General features: G+C 46.3%; 3 protein-coding genes across 4 annotated transcripts; 2 read left to right on the plus strand and 1 right to left on the minus strand.

The window, feature by feature from the left end:
- The first annotated feature begins 175 nt into the window (after positions 1-175).
- On the plus strand, positions 176-7,635 carry DRC3 (dynein regulatory complex subunit 3). Of its 2 annotated transcripts, XM_060684052.2 has the most exons (13): positions 176-415; positions 1,076-1,282; positions 1,914-2,030; positions 2,624-2,790; positions 3,532-3,678; positions 3,828-3,947; positions 4,470-4,580; positions 5,077-5,253; positions 6,036-6,167; positions 6,483-6,553; positions 6,732-6,855; positions 6,995-7,126; positions 7,331-7,635. In XM_060684052.2, the coding sequence occupies exons 2-13, from the start codon at positions 1,123-1,125 to the stop codon at positions 7,436-7,438; spliced, it is 1,566 nt and encodes a 521-aa protein (XP_060540035.1). In that variant the 5' UTR covers positions 176-415; positions 1,076-1,122; the 3' UTR covers positions 7,439-7,635. The 2 variants fall into 2 exon arrangements, with proteins under 2 accessions (XP_060540035.1, XP_087734842.1); XM_087878716.1 differs by lacking the exon at positions 3,828-3,947 and having other exon boundaries at positions 179-415.
- Positions 7,622-12,292, minus strand: ATPAF2 (ATP synthase mitochondrial F1 complex assembly factor 2). The gene is made up of 8 exons (XM_034441520.3): positions 11,660-12,292; positions 11,282-11,326; positions 10,582-10,727; positions 9,982-10,079; positions 9,510-9,590; positions 9,296-9,408; positions 8,906-9,021; positions 7,622-8,441 (listed from the first exon to the last, which is right to left on the minus strand). Exons 1-8 carry the CDS (start codon positions 11,775-11,777, stop codon positions 8,304-8,306), a joined length of 855 nt encoding a protein of 284 aa, XP_034297411.1. The 5' UTR covers positions 11,778-12,292; the 3' UTR covers positions 7,622-8,303.
- GID4 (GID complex subunit 4 homolog) lies at positions 12,102-16,983 on the plus strand. Its single transcript, XM_034441521.3, has 6 exons — positions 12,102-12,430; positions 14,798-14,857; positions 15,001-15,108; positions 15,384-15,485; positions 15,901-16,031; positions 16,538-16,983. Exons 1-6 carry the CDS (start codon positions 12,233-12,235, stop codon positions 16,599-16,601), a joined length of 663 nt encoding a protein of 220 aa, XP_034297412.1. The 5' UTR covers positions 12,102-12,232; the 3' UTR covers positions 16,602-16,983.
- The last annotated feature ends 3,433 nt before the right edge of the window (positions 16,984-20,416 follow it).

Consider the following 20,416-nt stretch of genomic DNA (forward strand, 5'->3'; position numbering starts at 1 on the left):
TGCGGGAGAAGCCCGCAGACTATTGGATAGCATTCGCAAGTTATTCGCAAACCGTGGTTCTCCGACAACCAATCCCGAGAGGAAACGGCTGTTTATGTGGCTTTTCATTGGTATGCCAGCTCTGACAGACGTCCTGCAAAGCGAATGCGAATCGAACTCGCCTGCTAGCTTCTCCGACGAGAGAAGAAAGGCAGGCGGGCTCCGATAGAGGTCACGTGACTTTCCCTAGCAACGGACGCGGCTTCCACAGCAACGAGGCCTTCCTCCGGCAGGGCCGAGGGTCCCCGAGGGCCCCGAGCTGCGGGGTGCGGACCGGAGCTCGGGATAAGCCACGAAGGGCCAGGCCCCGGGCCAGGTAGGCCTCGAGCCCCCTAAAAGAAGACCGGCAACCAAGACAGCTGCAGAAGAGATACAGGTAGTCCTCGACTTACGACCACAATAGAACCTCCAAATTTCAGTTGACGGAGTGAGACCGCTGTTAAGTAAGCTTTGCCCCATTTTACGACCTTTCTCGCCACCATAGTTGAGGGAATCCCTGCAGTTGGTAAGTGAGCCACACCGTCGTTAAACAAATCCAGCTTCCCCATTGCTGGTCGGAAGGTCACAAAAAGGGATCACGTGACCCCTGGGACTCTGCGACCGTCATAAATGTGAGTCAGTTGCTGAGCGTCTGAACTTTGATCACGTGGCCATGAGGATGGCTGCAACGGTCGTAAGTGTGAAAACCAACCAAGTCACTTTTTTTTTCAGTGCTGTTGTAACTTCAAGCGGTCACTAAACAAGGACCGCTGTAAGTCAAGGAGTGCCTGTATGTTGCATGGGCACACTGAGGGGTCCCTGAGGCTTGGGAAGACCTGGTGGTCGCTGGTTGCCAGGAACTTCAACACTGGAAGCTTTCCAGAAGATACCGGACTGCCATCTGTCAGAAATGATGTAGGGTCTCCTACATGTAGGGCAGGGGTTGGACTAAATGACCTCCAAGGTCCCTTCCAACTCTATTAATCTGTTCTGTTCAGAATTCTTCACCCCTATAGAGAGATCCCAGCAATAGGGGTCATTTTTCCTTGCATTTCAGGGCCAGCCACAGAATCCAGTTAACCTCATCCCAGCTTTCTCCCAAACATGAGTCGCTTCTACGACAGCATCGAACCCAACGTGATCAATGAAGAGATGCTGCAGAAAGCGGTGGAGGAGCAGGGGCCTCAGGACGACGCAGGCCAGCTGGCCAAGAAGGAAGGCATCAACTTCAAAGAGGTCAAAGCCCTGCAACTGGATTTCAGAAGTAAGGGCCGGAGCACAAAAGAGAGCATTTTATTTTACAAAAAACCAGCCTGCCTGCTTTTCACTGCGAAGACTTGCTGGTCCGCAACTTGCCACGGGAACGCCTAGTAGTTCCACTTGGGTATTTAAGAAGGTTTGTGAAAAGGATTGGAAGAAGCTGTTGCAGAAAAGCCTTCGACTTGTTGGGCATAATTCGGACTTATTTTGCTAACTCCACTTTAAGCTACAGTTCGGTTGGTATTGGAAGGCCTGGAGGACCTAATTGGGCACGGAGAAAGCCTATCCATGTGATTGCTAAGATTCACTGACTGGATGGTCCATAATTAGTCTGTTGATAAAACCTTTCCCCCCTTCTCTTTCTACTTCCTGTCTTTTTACTCCATCCTTTTTGTAATGTGTTGGCCTCCAGTTGTGTTGGGATGCTCTCCGAGGTTGCTAAAATCTGCCCAGCTCTTTGTGAACGTTGTGCAGTGCTGACCCACTGTAATCATGTGGTAAAATTGGGTCTTTTAGACAATTAGATACTATGGAAGTGTGAGAGTTTGACATTCAGTGCTGGTATTGCTAGTTTATTGACTATATTTGTGGCCAACTTGAAGTAAGTGGTTCTTTTCTTTCCCATGTGGTCTCAGATATCCTGAAGATCGACAATCTTTGGGAGTTCGTGAACCTCACAAAATTGCAGCTCGACAACAATATTATTGAAAAGATAGAAGCACTGGATTCTCTGGTTAATCTGGTTTGGCTAGGTAAGGTAATGCGAGCCACATCAGATAAATCTCTGGAAGTGCCACCCTGAATATATATCTCTGATCTCTGATGTTTCTACATGTCAATAAGGATTCCATCTAGCAATTGCGGGCCATCTGAAATTGTGTCAAATGCCACAGTGAACAGAAACTTTGCTACCTCTTGGCTCTTTGCCCTGCCCTGCCCTGCCCTGCCCTCCCGGGTGCATCTTGACCTGAATAGATAAATGCTTTATTCCTCTATGGCTAGCATTTTTTGCTTTTCCTGTTATATAGAATTGAGATTAGTATGTATTCCCGTAACAGAAAAATTTTATCTTTCTGATCAGATGATATCCACATTGGAGGGAGAGGGGGGGTGCTGCATCTGATATGAGAAAGAGCTGATAAGTGATTTAATTTGCTTATTAACTGGATTTATTCCCAGCCCCATTAAATAGATTCTCAGCAGCTTTTGCTGTTTTTTTCAGGAGCTATAAGTTTTTTTTAATCACCAATGCTCTACAAATGGCCATGTGGGTTTGCAGGTCTTGTCTGGGAGGGATTTGATGGTTTCCTTTTGGGACTCGTACGTTTTAATCTTGTTCCCACAGATTTGTCCTTCAATAATATTGAATTCATTGAAGGCTTAGACACGTTGGTTAAGTTGCAGGACCTTAGTCTGTACAATAACAGAATCTCCAACATTGAGAATCTGGATACACTACAAGAACTCCAAGTCTTTTCTATAGGAAATAATAATATCAACAATCTGGAAAATGTAAGTTTTTGATTAGAAAGGATTTATAAATCTTTAGGACCCGTTTTCATGGGCCTTTAGTAGGTTTTGAATTCAGAAGATATATTTTAGTTTATGTTGCTCCTCTTCTGATTTCCCCTGTATGGTAAAGTGATATACGGGGACAATGACACATCTGTAACTAGACAATGAATCACCAACTAAGGAAGCTACTATTAATGACCTGAATAATTAGGATTTATTTAATGCTAAATAAATGTGAAGGGTGGAAAGCACTGTGATCTTTACAGCATGTCTGTGGGTTGAACCACTTGGGAAATATAACAATATATTATAATATAACATATAATATATAACAATATATTGTGATTTCTTAATTTCTGGGCCAAAATTATATATATTTTTAATTGTTTTTTTAATATTTGTATTTTATGTTCTTATTTTGGCTGTACACCGCCCTGAGTCCTCAGGGAGAAGGGCGGTATATAAATTGGAAATAAATAAATAAATAAATAAATAAATAAATATTATACTATATTGTGGATCTCAATATTTTTAAAAAATTGAACGTATTGGAAATATTAAAACCTGAGAATGAAATTCCTCCAGGCCCAAGCACTATACTAAATTTTCTAACAGAAGCTTCCTGAACCAAAAATCCATACTTCTCTTCTTCTTTTGTCATTTGTGACTATTGCAATATTTGTATTAATCAGTTACAGGCTTCTTTATTACCTGGATCTTTTTGTCCATCTACCTCAGATGATCTATCTCAGGAAATTCAAAAATCTGCGGACACTGAGCCTCACTGGGAACCCAGTGTGTGACAATGAAGTGTACTCCATGTTCATTGCGGCTTACCTGCCCAATCTCGTGTACCTGGATTTTAGACTGGTGGAGGAAAACAATGTAAGGATCTCAAGAGGTGCTCCTCATTATAAACCGATAGTGAGACCCCCAATGCCATGTCGTCCCCCTCGGGGAGATTCTGCTTGCATGACCTGGGAGCCTAGTTCTAATCTCAGCTGATTGTCATTCCCGTCTTTCCTTCCTGCCAGCGAGAGATGGCCTTGATTAAGTACCAGTATGCCATAGAGGAGATGAGGCATGGGGAAACGCTGGCCCTGGCCAAGCAGAAGGAGTGGGAAGCCAGGGAAAAGGAGGTGGAATCTCACAAGGTAAATGGCACTCTCACTGGCTCTGGGTCACAGGACCCTGGGGAGCAGCTGCTGGGTGCCCTCCACCTCCCCAAGTTTTAATGGGACCTTAAAAATCACCCAGTGAAAACGGAATCAGAAACAGGCATCCGTTTTGCTGTTTGAAAGGAAAATTTGTCCGTGGGCCATTTGCTTAGCTCTGGAGCGAAATTCCCTGTGCTGGAATATAAAACATGAAAAGTTTCATGAGGAATGCCACAACTGGATTCCCACACCAAGTTGGCTGAACAAACTTACTGGATCCTTAAATTCCAAATCCTAATTTACAAATCGACACATCCTGCTGTGCTAAAATCAAATCCCCACCCCCGCAACGCACTTTAGTGCAAGGTGTGAGTTGGGTGTAAACTTTCCATGCACTTTGCATGTGGACATTTATGGGTTGTCTGCTCCCCCCCCCCCCCAGTTGTTTTGCCCCTGAGGATTCTTAAAGCAGGGAGAACCTTGCAGCCTTCATCTAATTTTTGTGATTTCTCTTCCAAGGCTGCCTATGTGGAGTATCTGGATGGGTCTTATCTCTTCGACAGCATGTATGCAGAAGACCCTGAAGCATCAAAGTTGGTGTACCTTCCTGGCGTACCAGCACTGTTAGAGACATATCCTTCCTGAGGAGATGCCTTGTGGAAATACAATTTGAGGCAGTTCACTGTCATGACTGGTGTCACGCTTTAAACAAACAAAAAGCAAATCCAGCTGTGATGAGCGGAGGGAATTCCAAAATCTGTATTAAAGTAGCATCATTTGGGGCAGCTGGTTCACTGCCTCCCATTCCATGTGCTAGACAGGTTTTCCTCAGTTGGGAGCTGAGAAAAGTAAATAATGTCAGGACTTTTATTTTCTATATATTTCAAACCCAAGAAGCTCCCCCAAAATCTGCTTTGCCTTGTTCCCTCTGATCTATTCAAATTTAGCATGGGAAATCGCTCCGTGCTTATTCCCAGAGAACCGACTCAGACTGACCTCTTGGAGGCAGGAGCTCCCGTTCCTGTTTCAACCAGGATTTCCCCTGGCAGGAAATGAGCCTCAGACATGCCATGAAGCAGGCTTAGTGTTTTATTTATTTATTTATTGCTTCTTTGACTCCAACCCCACCTACAAGAGTAAATTCGTCGAGATTTGCCAAACACTGTTCGAATACGGCCTGCATCAGCACCAAAAGCGAGAGGACGAGATTGCCGTTTTCTACGAGTGCCTGAACGAAGCCCTGAAGGACAACCAAGACGAGGGCACCAGAATCATTCACGAGTTTGAGAAGAAGAACCAAGGGGTGGGTAGCTTCCTTACCACGGGAACGTTGGGGGAATCTGGCACCTTGCCACCCCAGCGCCTTTCCGCTCCCATCCATTTTGTTCTTCATCACCGTCGCAACTATCTTAAACCTTGCTTGCTTTGTGAACCAGAAGAGCGGGATGAGCTATTTGAGCAAACCAAGGTTTATCCTGCAAGCCTCCTTTAAAACCAGGCCTGAAAGGATGACACACAAATGTTACAGGTCGTTTCTGACTTACGACCACAGTTGAACTAAGCAAAGTGGCCGTTAAATTATGCCCGATTTTACTTTCGCTACTGATGTTACGTGAATAGCTGCAGTTGTTAAGTGGATCACATTGTCATTAAGCGAATCCAGCTTTCCCCATTGATTTTGCTTGTCGGAAGTTGGTTAGTAAAGTCAACAGTGAGCACACGACCCTGGGATGTTGCCAGGTGCCCAAATTTTGATCCTATGATTGTGGGGAAATTGCGACAAGTCATAGTTGTGAAGACTGATCATGAGTCACTTTTCCCGGTACTGTTGAGACTTTGGTCGCTAAATGAAGAGTTTTAAGCTGGGGACTACTTGTATTGCCTTGTGCTAGACTTTTTTTACTCGCTGGTAGTTGCATTTAGGGTTGTAGCTCTATTGAACCTGCATATTCCAGAGGTTCACCCAGGCCATTTGGAACCTCCGTGGAAATAGTTCATGTGTTTGTTTCAGGGTTTCTTTCCTTCCTGTTAAGAGAGGAATTGGGGCACGAGAAAAACATTTTCTGTCTTGTCTTCCACCAGTAGACGATCGAAGAAATTCAGACACTCGGGGACTTCCAGATGGCCGAGTTAAAGCTGGTGGAGTATAACGATGCAATCACCAAGCTGTATGAAACGTTGATGTCTCTGGAGATGCAGCTGGTTGACCAGCTGGAGGTAAGGCAATGAGGGGTGAGGGGAGGCCTCCCCTCTGTTGGGATCTACTAAGCACAGGCTGGGAGATTGGAATCAGCAGTCCTGAAAACCAGTCATTTTCTAGCAGACCATTCAACACTGCTGAGCATTTCTTATATTCTTAAGCAACAGCAAATAAGCAGCATCCCTAGACACGTGGCCTTATGCCATACCTATCATTCCCCCGTCTTCACATCCAGCAACATCAGCAAACCAGGAGAAACAAAATTTGTAAGCCTATTGGAATGTGAAAAGTCTTGGAATTGGTTTAGTTCAAACTGTCTTTTTTTCTCCAAGGAAGTTATCAAAGATTTTGAAAGAAACATTGCCGATCTCGTCTCGACTTTTATAGAGAACGAACAAGGACTATATCCTTTTGAGTGCCGCCAAGGTGTCATAAATTTAAGTAGCTGCGAGCAAGCTGGTATGTCCTCCAGAACCACCCAGGCCTGCGTTGATTTGATAAAAAGCTTTGATAAAGCAAAGCTTTCCTCACTTCTCTGAAGAGAGCAAGGCTGTTGTGTTTTCCTTAACCTTCCGCTGCACAATGGCACAATGCCGGGATCTTGAAAACCACCATCATGAGAAGCTCTTAGAAATAGCCATCAACACGCTGGAGAAGATAGTGAAGAGTGAGTACGATGAAGAGATGCCAGATGAAGTCCGTATGGTAAGCTGCTTCTACCCCTCCCATAACTACTCCCGGGACCAGAAGAGGTGGGATATTCTCGTTCTGGATCAGTCATTAGACATCACATAGACCACATCAGGGGCTACTCAGAACCTTTTCTCAATGGCTTTGCTTCCAGCTCTTTGTGGACAAAGACACCATCGTCAACGCGGTCAACGCCTCCCATGACATTCACCTGCTGAAGATTGACAACCGAGAAGATGAAATCATCACCAAAGCTAACAATCGGGTTTACAACCTGATTGAAAAGGTAAGCGTAAACCATTAGGTTTTCCTCAAAAGAAGAGTCATTCCTGAGAAAGGGAGGACTTCTAGTGTACTCAGTGGCCCTCTCAACGGAGCTGGCTACAAAGGGAAATGTTCTCTTAGCTAACCTTAAGAAACCAAAAGAGACATCATGAGTAAGAGTTGAAGCTTCTTCAGGTTTCCCATCTTCATTTTTCAATCCCTGAAGGTTCACAAGGATGAAATCCACCGAAACCGAAGCCGTGTGCTAGAACTCAATCACTATATTGATCATATCCGCAGTGAACTGGATAACTTGGACATCCTAGAGCAGTAGCTGCTTTCAGTACTGAAGTGTACAAACGCCACTTCTGGATTTAGATTCTGCAACAGGCAGTGAACCTGCCCGCTGGTCTCCTTCTGGTTGAATCTAATCCATTGAACACAAAGAACTTATCCCACCGCAGAGGCTCCTTCATCCCCCAAAATGTTTAATGATCAAAATGAATAAACAGACATATTTTCTTTTAAAAAGAGCAAAATGTATCACTTTATTTTTGTCCGTCTTCAAAGCATACTCCAAACAAAGTATTCAGTTGTATTCACAGTTTTTTCATTTTCTAATAAGTTTATGAAGCCAGTTTGGAATCGAGAGACGGTTCTTGCAAATAAAGGTGGCAGTGGATCCTGCCGTTTTGGTTTGCAATATGATCCCTTTTAAATTAAATGGGGGTGGAGGGGAATTAGGATCTTTATGGTCACCAAAGGGGATATTGGTGGCATGTTGGAACCCGTATCTCATGTTGGGGACTTTAGCTAGAGTGTCTTCAATCTTAATAGAGATGCTCAATTGCTGCGATATATTCCCACCTCTAGCAGGACAGAACTTGTGGCCTTCCACCCATTATGGCAGGCTCATATAGCATTCCAATACTCTGCTCCTGAAATCTGTCTACCTGCCAGGCAAAATGCAGAACCTGGGAAACAAGGAAATCTCGTCAGAAGCGGCCAGCCCAGGTGAGGCGGATAGGAAGCCACTCCCAAAACTTCCAGGGAGAATCAACCTCCAAGGGCATGGAAGAGTCCCATCTCCTAATCTGTGGCCCAGCCATGCTCACAGCACCTCTCCATCATCCATTCCACCTGGATCTTCTTCAGGTTGATCCAAACTGACACTCTTCCTTCTTCTGCATCCCAGTTCCTCAGTGCTGAAGCAGCTTGTGCTTGATGGTGGAATTTTCTAAGCAAAGGTGGACAAACAGGGTGGCAGCAGCTGTGCGGGCCCGCAAGTCATACCTTTCGTAGTCATGGGCCCACTCCACATTCCCCCAGTGCTGAATCTAGAGCAAGAGAAAGACAATAAAATTGCAGGCCTTGCCTTCCACTGCAGGACTTAGGGCTAACCATATGTAAACTGTTCCTCTTCCTGAAAAAATCAACCATCTTGAACCTTCCCAGAGGAAGGTTCAAGATGTTTGGCAGATTTTTCCAGGAAGAGGAACAGTTTACTTATATCCTAAGGGACATTCCTTAACTAAAGCTTTGTTCAGTTTGGATGCTCCTGACCTCCATTTTGGTCCAATGATGGCTGTTTACTGATCACAGCAAGCCACAATATCCTCAGCCACAATGCCTAAAATAACCCCAGATTCACACAGGAGACAAAGCCATAAACCAGAGCTTAGAAAACAAAATAAGTTTCCACTACAGATGAACCAAAACCAAACAGGCCACAATACTGCTGAGCACCGTGTCTGAATCCACACACAGGAATGTATAAAACCTGTCATATTGTAAGGTTTACCTGATACTCTTCCTCCAGTCGAGACAGGACAACAGCTTGTTCAACTGTTAAATGTTTGTCAACGAGGCTCATTGCTAGAATCAGAGACTTCAGCTGTGTTATCATATATTCTATGCCTGGTGAAAAAAATACTCTTTAAGATTTAATAACGAAGTAATTTAATGTGTTAATAAAAGAAGGGTGGAAATTGTCACTTTCTCTTATAAAGTATGTTCTCCTATGCTTCAAGGTGAGGATAGTTGGCTAAAAAAATTCAATTTAAAAAGGGAAAGGTCCCTAAATCTCCCCATCACTTTCCCAATCAGCACCACCCCCACAGAAATATACGAAGAATGTTTTAATCCAATGCAGTTTGAAATCCACCAGATCCCAGGATGTTATGTGACATACCTTGGAGGGCCCAGCTGTTGTATGAAGCAAGGTGGCTAATGAAGGTGTCCTTTGTGCTTTGTGGGAGGGGAGGACCCATGATGCTTGTTGAAGAGCCAATCACCACATTGTATCTGGAGATGGAATGGAGTTTTGATACATCAGGCTCTGGGCAAGGATGAAACAAAGTCAGAAGATCCAAGACCTTTGGCACCGATTCACTGCTTATACTTACCTTTTCTCAGCCCATTCAATTACCGGATCCCATTCATTCTTCTGTAGTTCTACCAAGGCTGGTGGCTCCTCTACCCGGTAACTAAGAATCCAGGAAAGTTTTTAAAAAACAACAATGCAGTCAGGCCTTAGAGTCACTTCTTCATCTTAATATCTCCAGCTTTTAATCTTCCCTTATTCCAAAGAAAAACATAGTCCTGCCACGTGGAAATACTACATTGCACAAATTGTAGGAATGTTTCCCATCCCCCCTTTATTGCCTAGTTTGAATTTTTTATTAGGTCACTTTTCCTCCAGATATCCAAGACGGTTTACATGGAAACCTTCCTCTGATGCCTCCCATAAACAACATCCCTGTGAGATGACTGGTCCAATTACCCATTGTTCTTCTTGGGTGATCTAAATCTTACATCACAAGGAAGTCTTTAATTTCCAACCTTAAATAAGCCGTAGAAGCCAAAATGAATGCCTACCAGATAGTATCTGTCTCCAAGAATTTCAGAGCTGCCTGGATGAGCTGATCTTTGCTTCGCTGTGATGGGTTGTCCAATGCTGTGTTGCACAAGTTGGTCTAAAGAACATAAAGCAGTTTTAGCGATCCAGACCTCAGGCTCTAAGCTACTTGAACCTACATGTCTGAACAGCAAAGCAGCAAATTTCTTGTGCAAATGTCCCCTCCCCCCCCAGCCTATGCAAATTTGCATCCTACATATGATTTTAATACGGATCCAGAATTTTCATTAAATTTGGCCTATCAACTTTTCATGATTTACATATTTGTCTTTATCAAAACTATAAACAGCTTCCTGTTTACACAAGGATTGGGCCTGCTGTTGTTTTTTTGTCTAATATGCCAAGTCTTTGTTTTTACTGTTGTTGTTTTTTAACATGGTGACTGTAGAGAGCAGCTCATTATTACCCAAATCATTTACCAAATCAACTTTTGTAAATACAGCTCGCATTCTCCTAATGTAACTAATTTCAGTAACCTTGGCTTTATTTTATTCAAAGAGACCCAACTGACTGTGGTTCCAAATTTCCATTTGCTCAGCTGGCCCGTTCCTTTCACACACCAGATGCATAGTATAGAACTTGATAGTGTCCTGCTGGGAATCCCACTCAGTTGCCACAGCCAAAGCCAGAGGCTCACTGGGTATTGTAAAGAGCTTAGCTTGCGGAGTTCTCAGCTTCCGGCTGTCCAAGTTGATTTCAAAGCCACCTGAAGAGAAAGAAGAGAGCATGGCACTAAATATTGGTGATCTATATTCTATAGCTTGTTTTTATTTTGCTGAACTTCAGCTTTGAGAGGTGAACATTTGTCCTATTCCTGCCCCCTCAATAAAGGGGCAAGCCTTGCCATTAATACATGTAAGACTCCCTTTAAAAACGTAAGAAAACCTTCCTAGATTGGGTGAAAAGAGCATCCTGAGGGCCAACCATATCCCACAGAAGCCCACATCAGATATAAACCCCATAAAGCCTATAACATAAGCTTTGACAATGATAGTGATATATTGACAAAAAAATTCGTAACTATGAAACTGGAGAACTGCCAAAGCTTTGGTGTTTTTGTTTGTAACAGTGCAATATACTCCACTGAACATGGATTTCCAGCTCACCACACAGATGCAAGTGGGATTGTAAAAGATACAGAGCAAGATAGAGATTCAGTTTCCTGTTTGGCAACAAAACTCTTTCCCCCTCTAATGAATCTTGCAATAGAAGAAATGGGCTCAAATAAACAAATATAACGTAATGCAAAATTGTGCTTACTTTCTCCTTGGGAGATGCTAACATTTTGGTAAAATCTTTTCCTTTCTGCAAGACAAAAACAGACAAATAACCTACAAAACTAATAGACACCGGCCAAAATGAACTGAAGCATAATCAGGCACTATTCTAATAAAAATATCGTCAAGCCGCGTAAGTTAATTTTTTTTAAGGACAAATGTCCATGTTTTTACACGGATGTGAAAGGCTGTGCATTAAATGGCACCTTTTGTACCGTAAAAGTACAAGGATCCAAATAAAGGGCAAAAGTGAGACTTTTCTAAAGAAAAAAAAAAAGAGGAAAAGGAGTAAATCTAAAAGCTTCCTGGAATGAGGGAAATGGGGTCACAGCGGCCACCGGGCGTATAATCCCCGCCTCACCTGCCTGGGCCGCGTAAGGCCTCCTGAAGGCCGCGGGGGAAGCCTCCGGACGGGGCGCGGGGCGAAGGGGCGCGAGGGCCCCTTTGCTAAGCAGCCTCCCGAGGCTCCCTCGCCACATCGCCGGCCGGCCCAGCGACCCTCAAGGCGGCTCCTCTCAGGCGGCTCCCCTGCTCCCCTGGGTCACCGATGACGCCCTCGCTCAATCATGAGCGGACACCCTGAGGTAACTGCCTCGCCCTCCGGGCGCCGCCATGTTGCCGGGGAGGGGGAGGGGGGCAGGGGTCAGAGGTGGCGGGGCGACCGGCCAATCGGCGTCACAAACGCGGTTTGTCCCCTCCGCCGCGCCGTGTCCCCAGCGGAAGCGGCGTCCCCCCCCTCCCACTGTCGCCGCGCACGTGACCGGGGCGCGTCCAATCGCGGGGCGGCGCGGCGCGGCGGGCGTCCAATCGTCGGCGGCGGCGAAGGGAGCGGAGCGGAGCGGGGCTGCAGGCGGGCAGGGAGGCCGGCCCGGTGACGGAGGACGAGCCAGGCCCGCCCGCCCGCCCCGCGCTGGCGCCAGGAGACCCGGCCGAGATGCCGGTGCGGAGCTCCTGCCGCTGCCCCCCGGAACCGGCCCCGGGAGCCGCCGCCGCCGCCGCCCGCCTGGAGCCTCCGCCGCCCATCAACACGGCGCAGCCCGGCGTCAGCACCAGCCGCCTCTACAGCGGCGCCAAGTTCCGCGGGCAGCAGCGCTCCAAGGGCAACGCCTACGAGGTGGAGGTGGTGGTGCAGGTGAGGAGCCCCCCCCGCCCCCCCCTTCCCCCCCCCCCCCTTGGGCCGCAGGATGCGCTGGGAGGGAAAGGAGGCTGCTCCCCCGCGGCCCCCCCTCCCCCTCCTCCTCCCATGGCATGGGGGCTGGGGGGGGTCCTCATGGGGAGGGGGCTTCGTGGACTCCGAATTCGGGGGGGAGGGGTAGAAGGTTCACCCCCCCCAAAAGCCCCAAAGAGATGCTGCCTCGCCCGATCCTCTCTCTCTCCCCCTCCCCAACATCTTGCACCTGGCATCTTTCCCCCCCCCCCACTCCCAAAATATTTGCGGGGATTTGCAAGAGCACCTGGGCTGCAAAGAGACCCAAAATTGTGGGGGGGGGGGCTGCATGGGGAGAGCAAAGCATGTCTGGCCGTGCAGGGAGTCCCTGGGATTTGGTTCCCTAAGGACTTCCCCCCCCCCACAGGCACCCAGATGTGCCCCAAGAGTCCTCCTGTCAAACTGGCAGGTGCAGAAGGGGGGAGGGGTGGGGGTCCTGCTAGCTCCGATGGGGAGGCTCCAGATCCCCTGCCTGGAAACCTGCTGCCTGATGGGACCTTAGAAGCGCCTCTTCTCAGTTTCCGTGTCCCCATCCCCCCCCCAGCCTTTTGGGGCAGCCCAGAGATCCAAAGGGCCCCTCCCCTCTTAGTCTTCTGGAGAGGAGCCATGAAAACCTGGCTCTTCCCCCAGGTCTTTGAACTAGGATGGAGGTTGAGCTGGGAGGATGATCTGTCTGGCAACAGGAGGGGAGATGAAACGATGCTTTTTTTAAAAAAGAAAAAAGAAATCCTTGTCGCAGGGGATGGTTGTGAGCTCCCTAGGACCGTTGCATGAAGAGAGGAGGCTGTAGAAGTCCTATCGGTGAAATAAAGTAAATAAATAAGGCTGGCAAGGCATCCCGCCGAGAAAGAAAGACCAGAGCTGTGGGAGGCTTGTGTTTTCAGTGGGTTTCATCCTGGCTTAACGGTGACTTGAGCACCTGGGGCTCAGTAGCTGAGACACCTTTTGGGGAAGAAGGGCATTTATTTGCCTGCTCCTGGAGTTGTAGATGTTTCAGGGCTTGAGATCTTTCTGCTGCTCTCAGGGCTGGCGTTTGGGAAGTTGTGGTAGCCTTCAACGCACCTTTATGTCAGCAAAATAGGTTTGTTAGTAATTTCAGAGGTCTCTTTGGATGTGATACCTTCCGTTGATGCCTTGGGAACCTATTTCCACAAGATTATGTCCTGGCTGTCAGACCCCAAAGGAGAGCAAACCGTGGCCTTCTGGTTGGCTAATCTTGGAAATGAAACGTTAGAGACTCAGGTGTTCTTTGGCAATTTCCATCCAACCTCCAGGCAATTTTTAGACCCAGCCTGCATTGTTTCCGCTGTAATCTGACTTGCCCCCACAAAGCCCAGACAAAACGGTGCCTTCGCCGTAAAGGTCAGGAGCCCTGAATAGCATCCGCTGGTCATTGTTCTGCTTTTGCTTCCTGAGCTGTATTTGACTACCTGGCAACATTTTTTCCAGGTGACCCTACAAAAGTAGACCTTAGAAATGAAAGAGAAGGTTGGGCTGTATTTTCTTTTCCAAACTCTTCTCTCAAGTTTTTTCTAAGCAGACGAAGCAGACTGGTGAATCTGGGGGCTTTGTTTTCAAGCCCACCTTGATACATGGAAAGGTTGAGGCCTGGGAGTTGCATAAGTGCTTGAGCCAAGGAGGCCAGAAACAGCAAAGGGGAACCTAATGGGGCTTTTCTCTTTGCCAGAAGGGGCTGGAACTCAGGAGAATGAGGAAACTTGAGGCAAGGAGAGTTGCAGGCTAGATGGAAGAACATGGAATGCATCCATGGGCTTTTTCTGGTTCTTTTCTCTTCCTGAACTGTCTTGATCAATGGTCAAAAAGTGGTTCAGGAGTTGGGGGAACAAGGTTGCTTTCAATGTTGTTGTAGCTTCTTGAAATAGCCACAGCACTTAGACTTATATACCGCTTCACAGTGCTTTACAGCCCTCCCTAAGAGGTTTACAGAGTCAGCCTCTTGCCCCCAACAATTTGGCTCCTCATTTTATCCACCTCAGAAGGATGGAAGGCTGAGTCAACCTTGAGCCAGTGAGAATTGAACTCCTGGCAGTCAGCATAATTAGCATAATTAACATTGACTTTTCAGAAGAATGAGAATTCTAAGGACTTTCAGCAAATGTAGCAGAAGAAGAGAGAAGGGGTGTTAATCTGGTTTTACTCCCATTTTAATTGAACCTCAGGGCGTCATGCTTGTTTTCACAGTTGCAGAGAAAGATTCTCTATGTGGTTTGATCTGTTTGCTCCAGCCTTAAGCCCTGATCTTTTGGGATATCTTTTCCTTTTGTCTTCCAGCATGTTGACATGGATAACTCCTATCTCTGTGGATACTTAAAGATAAAAGGCCTTACTGAGGTATGTGTCTGGAACAGACTCTGTCTTTCTGGAGGTGTTCTTCAATGCCCAATCGCAATGCTTTAGGAAAATAGAGGGGGGGAAATAATGCTGGATTTCTTCTGTATGTTCATCATGTCCCTGTCTCACTCCTTCACTCCTAGGAGTATCCAACACTTACTACTTTCTTTGAAGGAGAAATAATCAGTAAAAAGCATCCGTTTTTAACCCGGAAATGGGATGCAGATGAAGACGTGGATCGTAAACATTGGGTGAGTCCCTTGCCCTTGATTTTACCCAGACTGGGATCCCCTGCCTGTGGATGGGGACTGAGAGAGGCAAGAGCTATTTTACACTGGAGGTGTTGTAAGGAAAGGATTCGTGGAGGATTCTCCCTGATTTAATAGCTTTCCATGCAAGGAGCATTTCTTGGGTGTCCCAACTGAGTGAGAACTTGAGATAATGTTTGTTTTGGAGTGTGTGTGGTCTTAAATGGGGCCACGAATGTCAAGGGCATCAGTGATGTGTGTCTCCCCTTTTCTCCTAGGGAAAGTTCCCAGCATTTTACCAGTTTGCAAAAATATTTAACTCTGATGATTTTGATTATGAGGATCTGAAAAATGATGACTTTGTCTTCATGAGGTGGAAAGTAAGTTGCTTGAGCACAGTTCCAAAGGGTGCCTTAGGAGTGGTAAGGGGCTAAACTTGGATTTAAAGATCCTGCACTTTCCCTTCCCCTTAATCTTAAGAAAAGTAAAATTACTTTTATTTGCTCCTCGTAGCCATCTGTAGAGCAGTGTTTCTCAACCTTAGCAGCTTTAAGACTTCAACTCCCAAAATTGGGAGTTCCTCATGCTAGCTGGGAAATACTGGGAATTGAAGTCCACGGATCTTAAAATTGCCAAGGTTTAGAAACACTGTTCCAAACACATTTGGTCCAACATGTTTATTTCATGTATAACAGTATATGAAAAGAATTTTAATTCCCTTAAAAGATCACCTTTTAGATAAAGAAAATCACACTTCGAGCTTTCCCAGTCTTTACGTGTTTAATTTTTGTGCAGGAGCAGTTCCTAGTCCCAGATCACACCATTAAAGACATCAGCGGGGCATCCTTCGCTGGATTTTATTACATATGCTTTCAGAAGTCTGCAGCATGTATAGAGGGCTATTACTATCACAGGAGTTCAGAATGGTAAGATGGGGGATGATGGGAAATTGAACCCTTCCTCGCCCAAAGCCAAATTGTAGAGACACCATCCCGCATGTTTGATTGTGATTGAGTGTCTAATGTATTGAGACCCAAAGGAATTTATTTTGTCCACCTGGCGGGTCCAGATCACATCACGGCCGAGGCCAATAGTCCATCTGGGCCCATAACCTGATAGCCATAGCACAGATTTATATATTGCTTCACAGTGCTTCACAGCCCTCTCTAAGCAGTTTACAGAATCAGCCTATTATCCCCAACAATCTGGGTCCTCATTTTACCGACCTCGGACAGATGCAATGCTGAGTCAACCTTGAGCCGGTGATAATCGAACTGCTGGCAGTCGGCAGAATCAACCTGCAATACTGCATTCTAACCACTGCAGCACCGCGGCGCTCTGATGCAGTGAGACTGCAGCCTTGGAAACCTGCTGCCATGCTGCAGAATCGGCCACATTTGCTCTGCTCAACCTCTTTTCCTTGCTCCCCCAGGTATCAATCTCTGAATCTGACTCACGTCCCTGAGTACAGCGCGCCCATTTACGAATTCCGGTGACAGGGATGCCAAGAGCTTCACTAAGAGATGGCCAGTGAGGCCGGGGGGTGGGGAGAGAGGAGGCGAGCGCGAGGGCGCATCTTCTATTCAGACAACGGGGATGTCTCAGTCAGGACAGAAGACACCAGGCTCCCCTCTTACGGGCATCTGGACCGATCTGAAAGCACGAAGGGGAATCCACGGGACTGCCGGAGCCTGATCCTTCTTCCAGCTGCGTGGCCAACCTGATCCCAGAGCCGGATCTCAGAGCTACCGGTCAATGCCCTTTTCTTACAGAGCTCGCCTCGAGATCGCTGACAATCCTTTCCCTCCGCTCCTTTTGGGGGGAGGAAACGCCCGCGTCTCCCCAGATCTCCTTGGAATAGAAGAGAACATAAGTTGCTTCCTGCTTATGTTGCTTCCTCCTTGGCTCCGTGTAGGGGTTCTTCCAGAACAGGTGGGGGGGTGGGTTCCTGTCTGGTCTAAGCGCTACTTGAGGTTGGTGTGTCTGGCCCACAACTGCAGTGTTTGCTAAGGAAGCAGTTGGCCGAAGGAAGGAGGGCCTGGCTGGGGGTGGGATGAATAATCTGCTCCTGTTGGTTTACAAGGCTCAACTTTCTCAGGAATGTTAGTCAGTTCCAGCAGCGCGAGCTTAAAGCAACCTGCAGTGGCGGGAAAGCTAATTATGCTGGTGCAGAATTCGCAACATTAAATGGAAAATGTTTAAGGACTTCTTGAAAGAGAGGTGTTTTTATGGCCCCCTTCCTCACCACTGGCTCAAAGACTTGTGTGGTAACGTGCACAAATTATTCTTCACGATATTTTACAATGGCTGCTTTTTTTATTATTATTTTTTCTCTCCTCCCAGTGAAAATGAGTGCAAGCTCACCAGCTCGCATCCTGGTGGATGGTGGTGAGCTCTCTCTCTGTAATTAACTCGCTGTGCTGCCACCTACTCATCACGAAGGAAGCGCTTGGCAGCGGTATGCAAATGACGCTTCTGACGTGTGCACCCGGTTTACGCTGCAGAAAACGATGGATGCTTGCTAGGACTTTTATCAGACCAAAAAAAATTAAAACATCCTCGTCCCCTCCCCGAATAAACTGGTCTCCCAAGACTTTGAAACGTTCAGTGACTTAAGGCTTCTGTGCCAAACTTTATGCATGTGGGGTCGTGTAAGAGTGGCTGTCCTGTTTCATACGGCCTCGCGAGGCTTCTGCATCTCCACATCGTTGTTGGGGGTGGATGGGAACTGCTCTGCCACTCGAGTTTTCAGAGCAGGAACATGATGCAGCTCGTGAGCCGGGCATGCTGTGCTTGCTTGCTTGCTTGCTTTCTTCAAATGGCTTAGAATCCGCTCCACTGCCCTCCTCCTATCTGCTTCCGCAGGTGCCTTGGACTTTGCAGAGTTTGGCAATGGACAGGGACACAATGTCCCCAGTGGCCAAAGATGATAGGTTGTGGTTGTGTTCTCTTTGGGGCTCGGCCTTCCTGCGTGGCAGGATCAGAAGCATTCACAGGGGCTTGATTTTCAAACATGGGCAGGCAGTTGGGGCGGAGGAAGAATTTCCCTCTGTCTCCAGCACTGTGTGGGCCATGGTCTTGGGGAGAGGAATGGAATAAATACCACAGGTTGAGCTCTTAAAAGTATGGAATGGTTTTAGCTTCCTGGGATGATGGGAGGCGGGGTGTGTGTGTGTGTGTGTGTGTGTGTCAAAAAGCGTCGCTTGCGAAAGAGCACTGGAAAAAAAGGACTTGAAAGTTGTAGGTTGGGGCAGCGTTCTTCTATGTAGCTCTTTGTTCTTACCGACAGCGAGCAAAGATGGAATAAACGATGCAAAAGAAGATAAATGTGCAGGCTGGCTCATTTGACATGTGGATTGCAGAATCCTGCTGTTTTGTTTTGTTTTTTTAAATTTCAGAATTTGGCTTGTTAAGACATAGACTCTTTAAAAGAATGACCTCCGGTCTACACTATCCTGCATCCTTTAGCACAAGGTAGCTGTGCATTTTAAGATGGGCTCTTTGCTTCCCTTTGCCACAGTGTAAACCAGAGATGTCCAACCTTGGCAAGTTTCAGACCTGTGGACCTCAACTCCCAGAATTCCCCAGCCAACCATGCTGGGGAATTCTGAGAGATGAAGTCCAAGTTGCCAAGGTTGGACACCCCCAGTGTAAACCAAGTTGCGAATTAATGAGCGCTGGGGTTTGCATTTGCAGGGCCTAATTGTTTTAACTGGACAGGTTTTGTTTTAACTGGACAGGAGTGTTCAAACCAAGCATTCCCATCAACCATGCAGGAAACCCATTTAGCCTGAGTGCAATATATTCACGCCCAGCCACAGAAGGTCAGGAGCATCCTGCAGAATTCCCAAAGAGGTGTGAGTTACAACTTGCCTGTAACCTTTGAAGCATGGGAAGGGTCATAGCTTGCCAGGAGAAGATGATGCTTCCTTCAGGTTAAAGGGTTTTCCAGGGCCGCCTCCAGCCAGTGATGCTTAACAGCAAAACTTAAAAAGAATTAAACTTTTATGGTAGAAGTGACCTTGAAAGCGCTGGCCAGAGAAAAATTGAGAATTTACAGAAAGGGCGATAAGTTGTCTCTATATTTCAGCACTTCCCCTGTAGCATACAAGAAGAAAGTGAAAGTGAGGCAAGTCCTGTCCACATTGTCCCAGATTGAGAAATATTGCAGGGGAAACTCTTGGTCGCTGTTCCTTCTTGGGCATCTTATTTTTTTCCCCTTGGGGGGGGGGGAAATATGACCACAAATCATTGGGATGATACTGTCCTGATTGTGGATGAGATGTTTAGTTTCAGATGCCATGGAGAGTTTTGAGATAATGTCCTTTCAGGCATAGACTTCCATGATTTATGTGAAAACGGTTTTTCATTTAAGAGGGAGTGAAATCCAACTTGTGCCAGGCGTTGGTAGAAGGGAATGTGGCAGGCCTTCAACCAGGCTTAAAGTTAATTTAACTCATCTATAATCACCTCCAACCTCAGGGATGGTTTCTTCTGGAACCTAATCTCTCAAATGTTGGAAAATGTACTTCTCACTCTAGCCACTGAAAACGCCAGGGGCCTTTGCGCTAACCCTGGGCTGCTTCCTGAGGTTTGTTATTAAGCAGATGGAATATTTCATAGCAGGAATTTATCAGATTTCTACCCTCCATTCAGGAGATTTTAATAACTTGGAATAAGCAAGGCAATATCAGGTTGGAGGGAGCAAGATTTCCAGTCTATTTAAGCCATTGATGTGATATTGATGCTTGTGCTTGAGATTAAATAGGCGGGAATTAAGTTGGTGTGGGGGAAGCAACTTTTCTTTTTAAAATAGCTCCCCCCCCCCACTTCAAGGCTTGTCTTTAATTCTCTCTGTCTCCATTAAACGGAAGAGCTGTTGCCTCTGAGTTTGTTGAGGAAACAGGACGAAGCTTGTCAAAGGATGGGATCTTCCAAAATGTATGGAAAGGATGTTATAAACTTAATCACAGTATTAAAGAGTATTTATAGATGAATTGCAGAAAAGAGACTGTGGTTTTTTTTCTTCCAGAGTTATCAGTGTCCCAAATAAAAGAATGTGTATTTAAAAAGCATCCATGTGTGCTGTTTTCCTTATTTTATTCATCTATCACAGATTGCCCAGCTGAATTGGGCTCATAATTCTTAAGCAAGTTGATATTTTCCAAAAGGCTCGGAACCACATGGACAATTCTACTTGTTTTCCCTGGGCAGAGAAGGTTATAGAACATCAGTATTCACATCTTTGGCAAACTTTTTTTGGGGGGAAAGCAACTCCTGGATGTCTGGGCATATGAATAAAATTGGGCCA

The sequence above is a fragment of the Pantherophis guttatus genome, chromosome 14 (assembly GCF_059756535.1).
Source record: "Pantherophis guttatus breed Tessera chromosome 14, ASM5975653v1, whole genome shotgun sequence".
Classification (NCBI taxonomy): Eukaryota; Metazoa; Chordata; class Lepidosauria; order Squamata; family Colubridae; genus Pantherophis; species Pantherophis guttatus.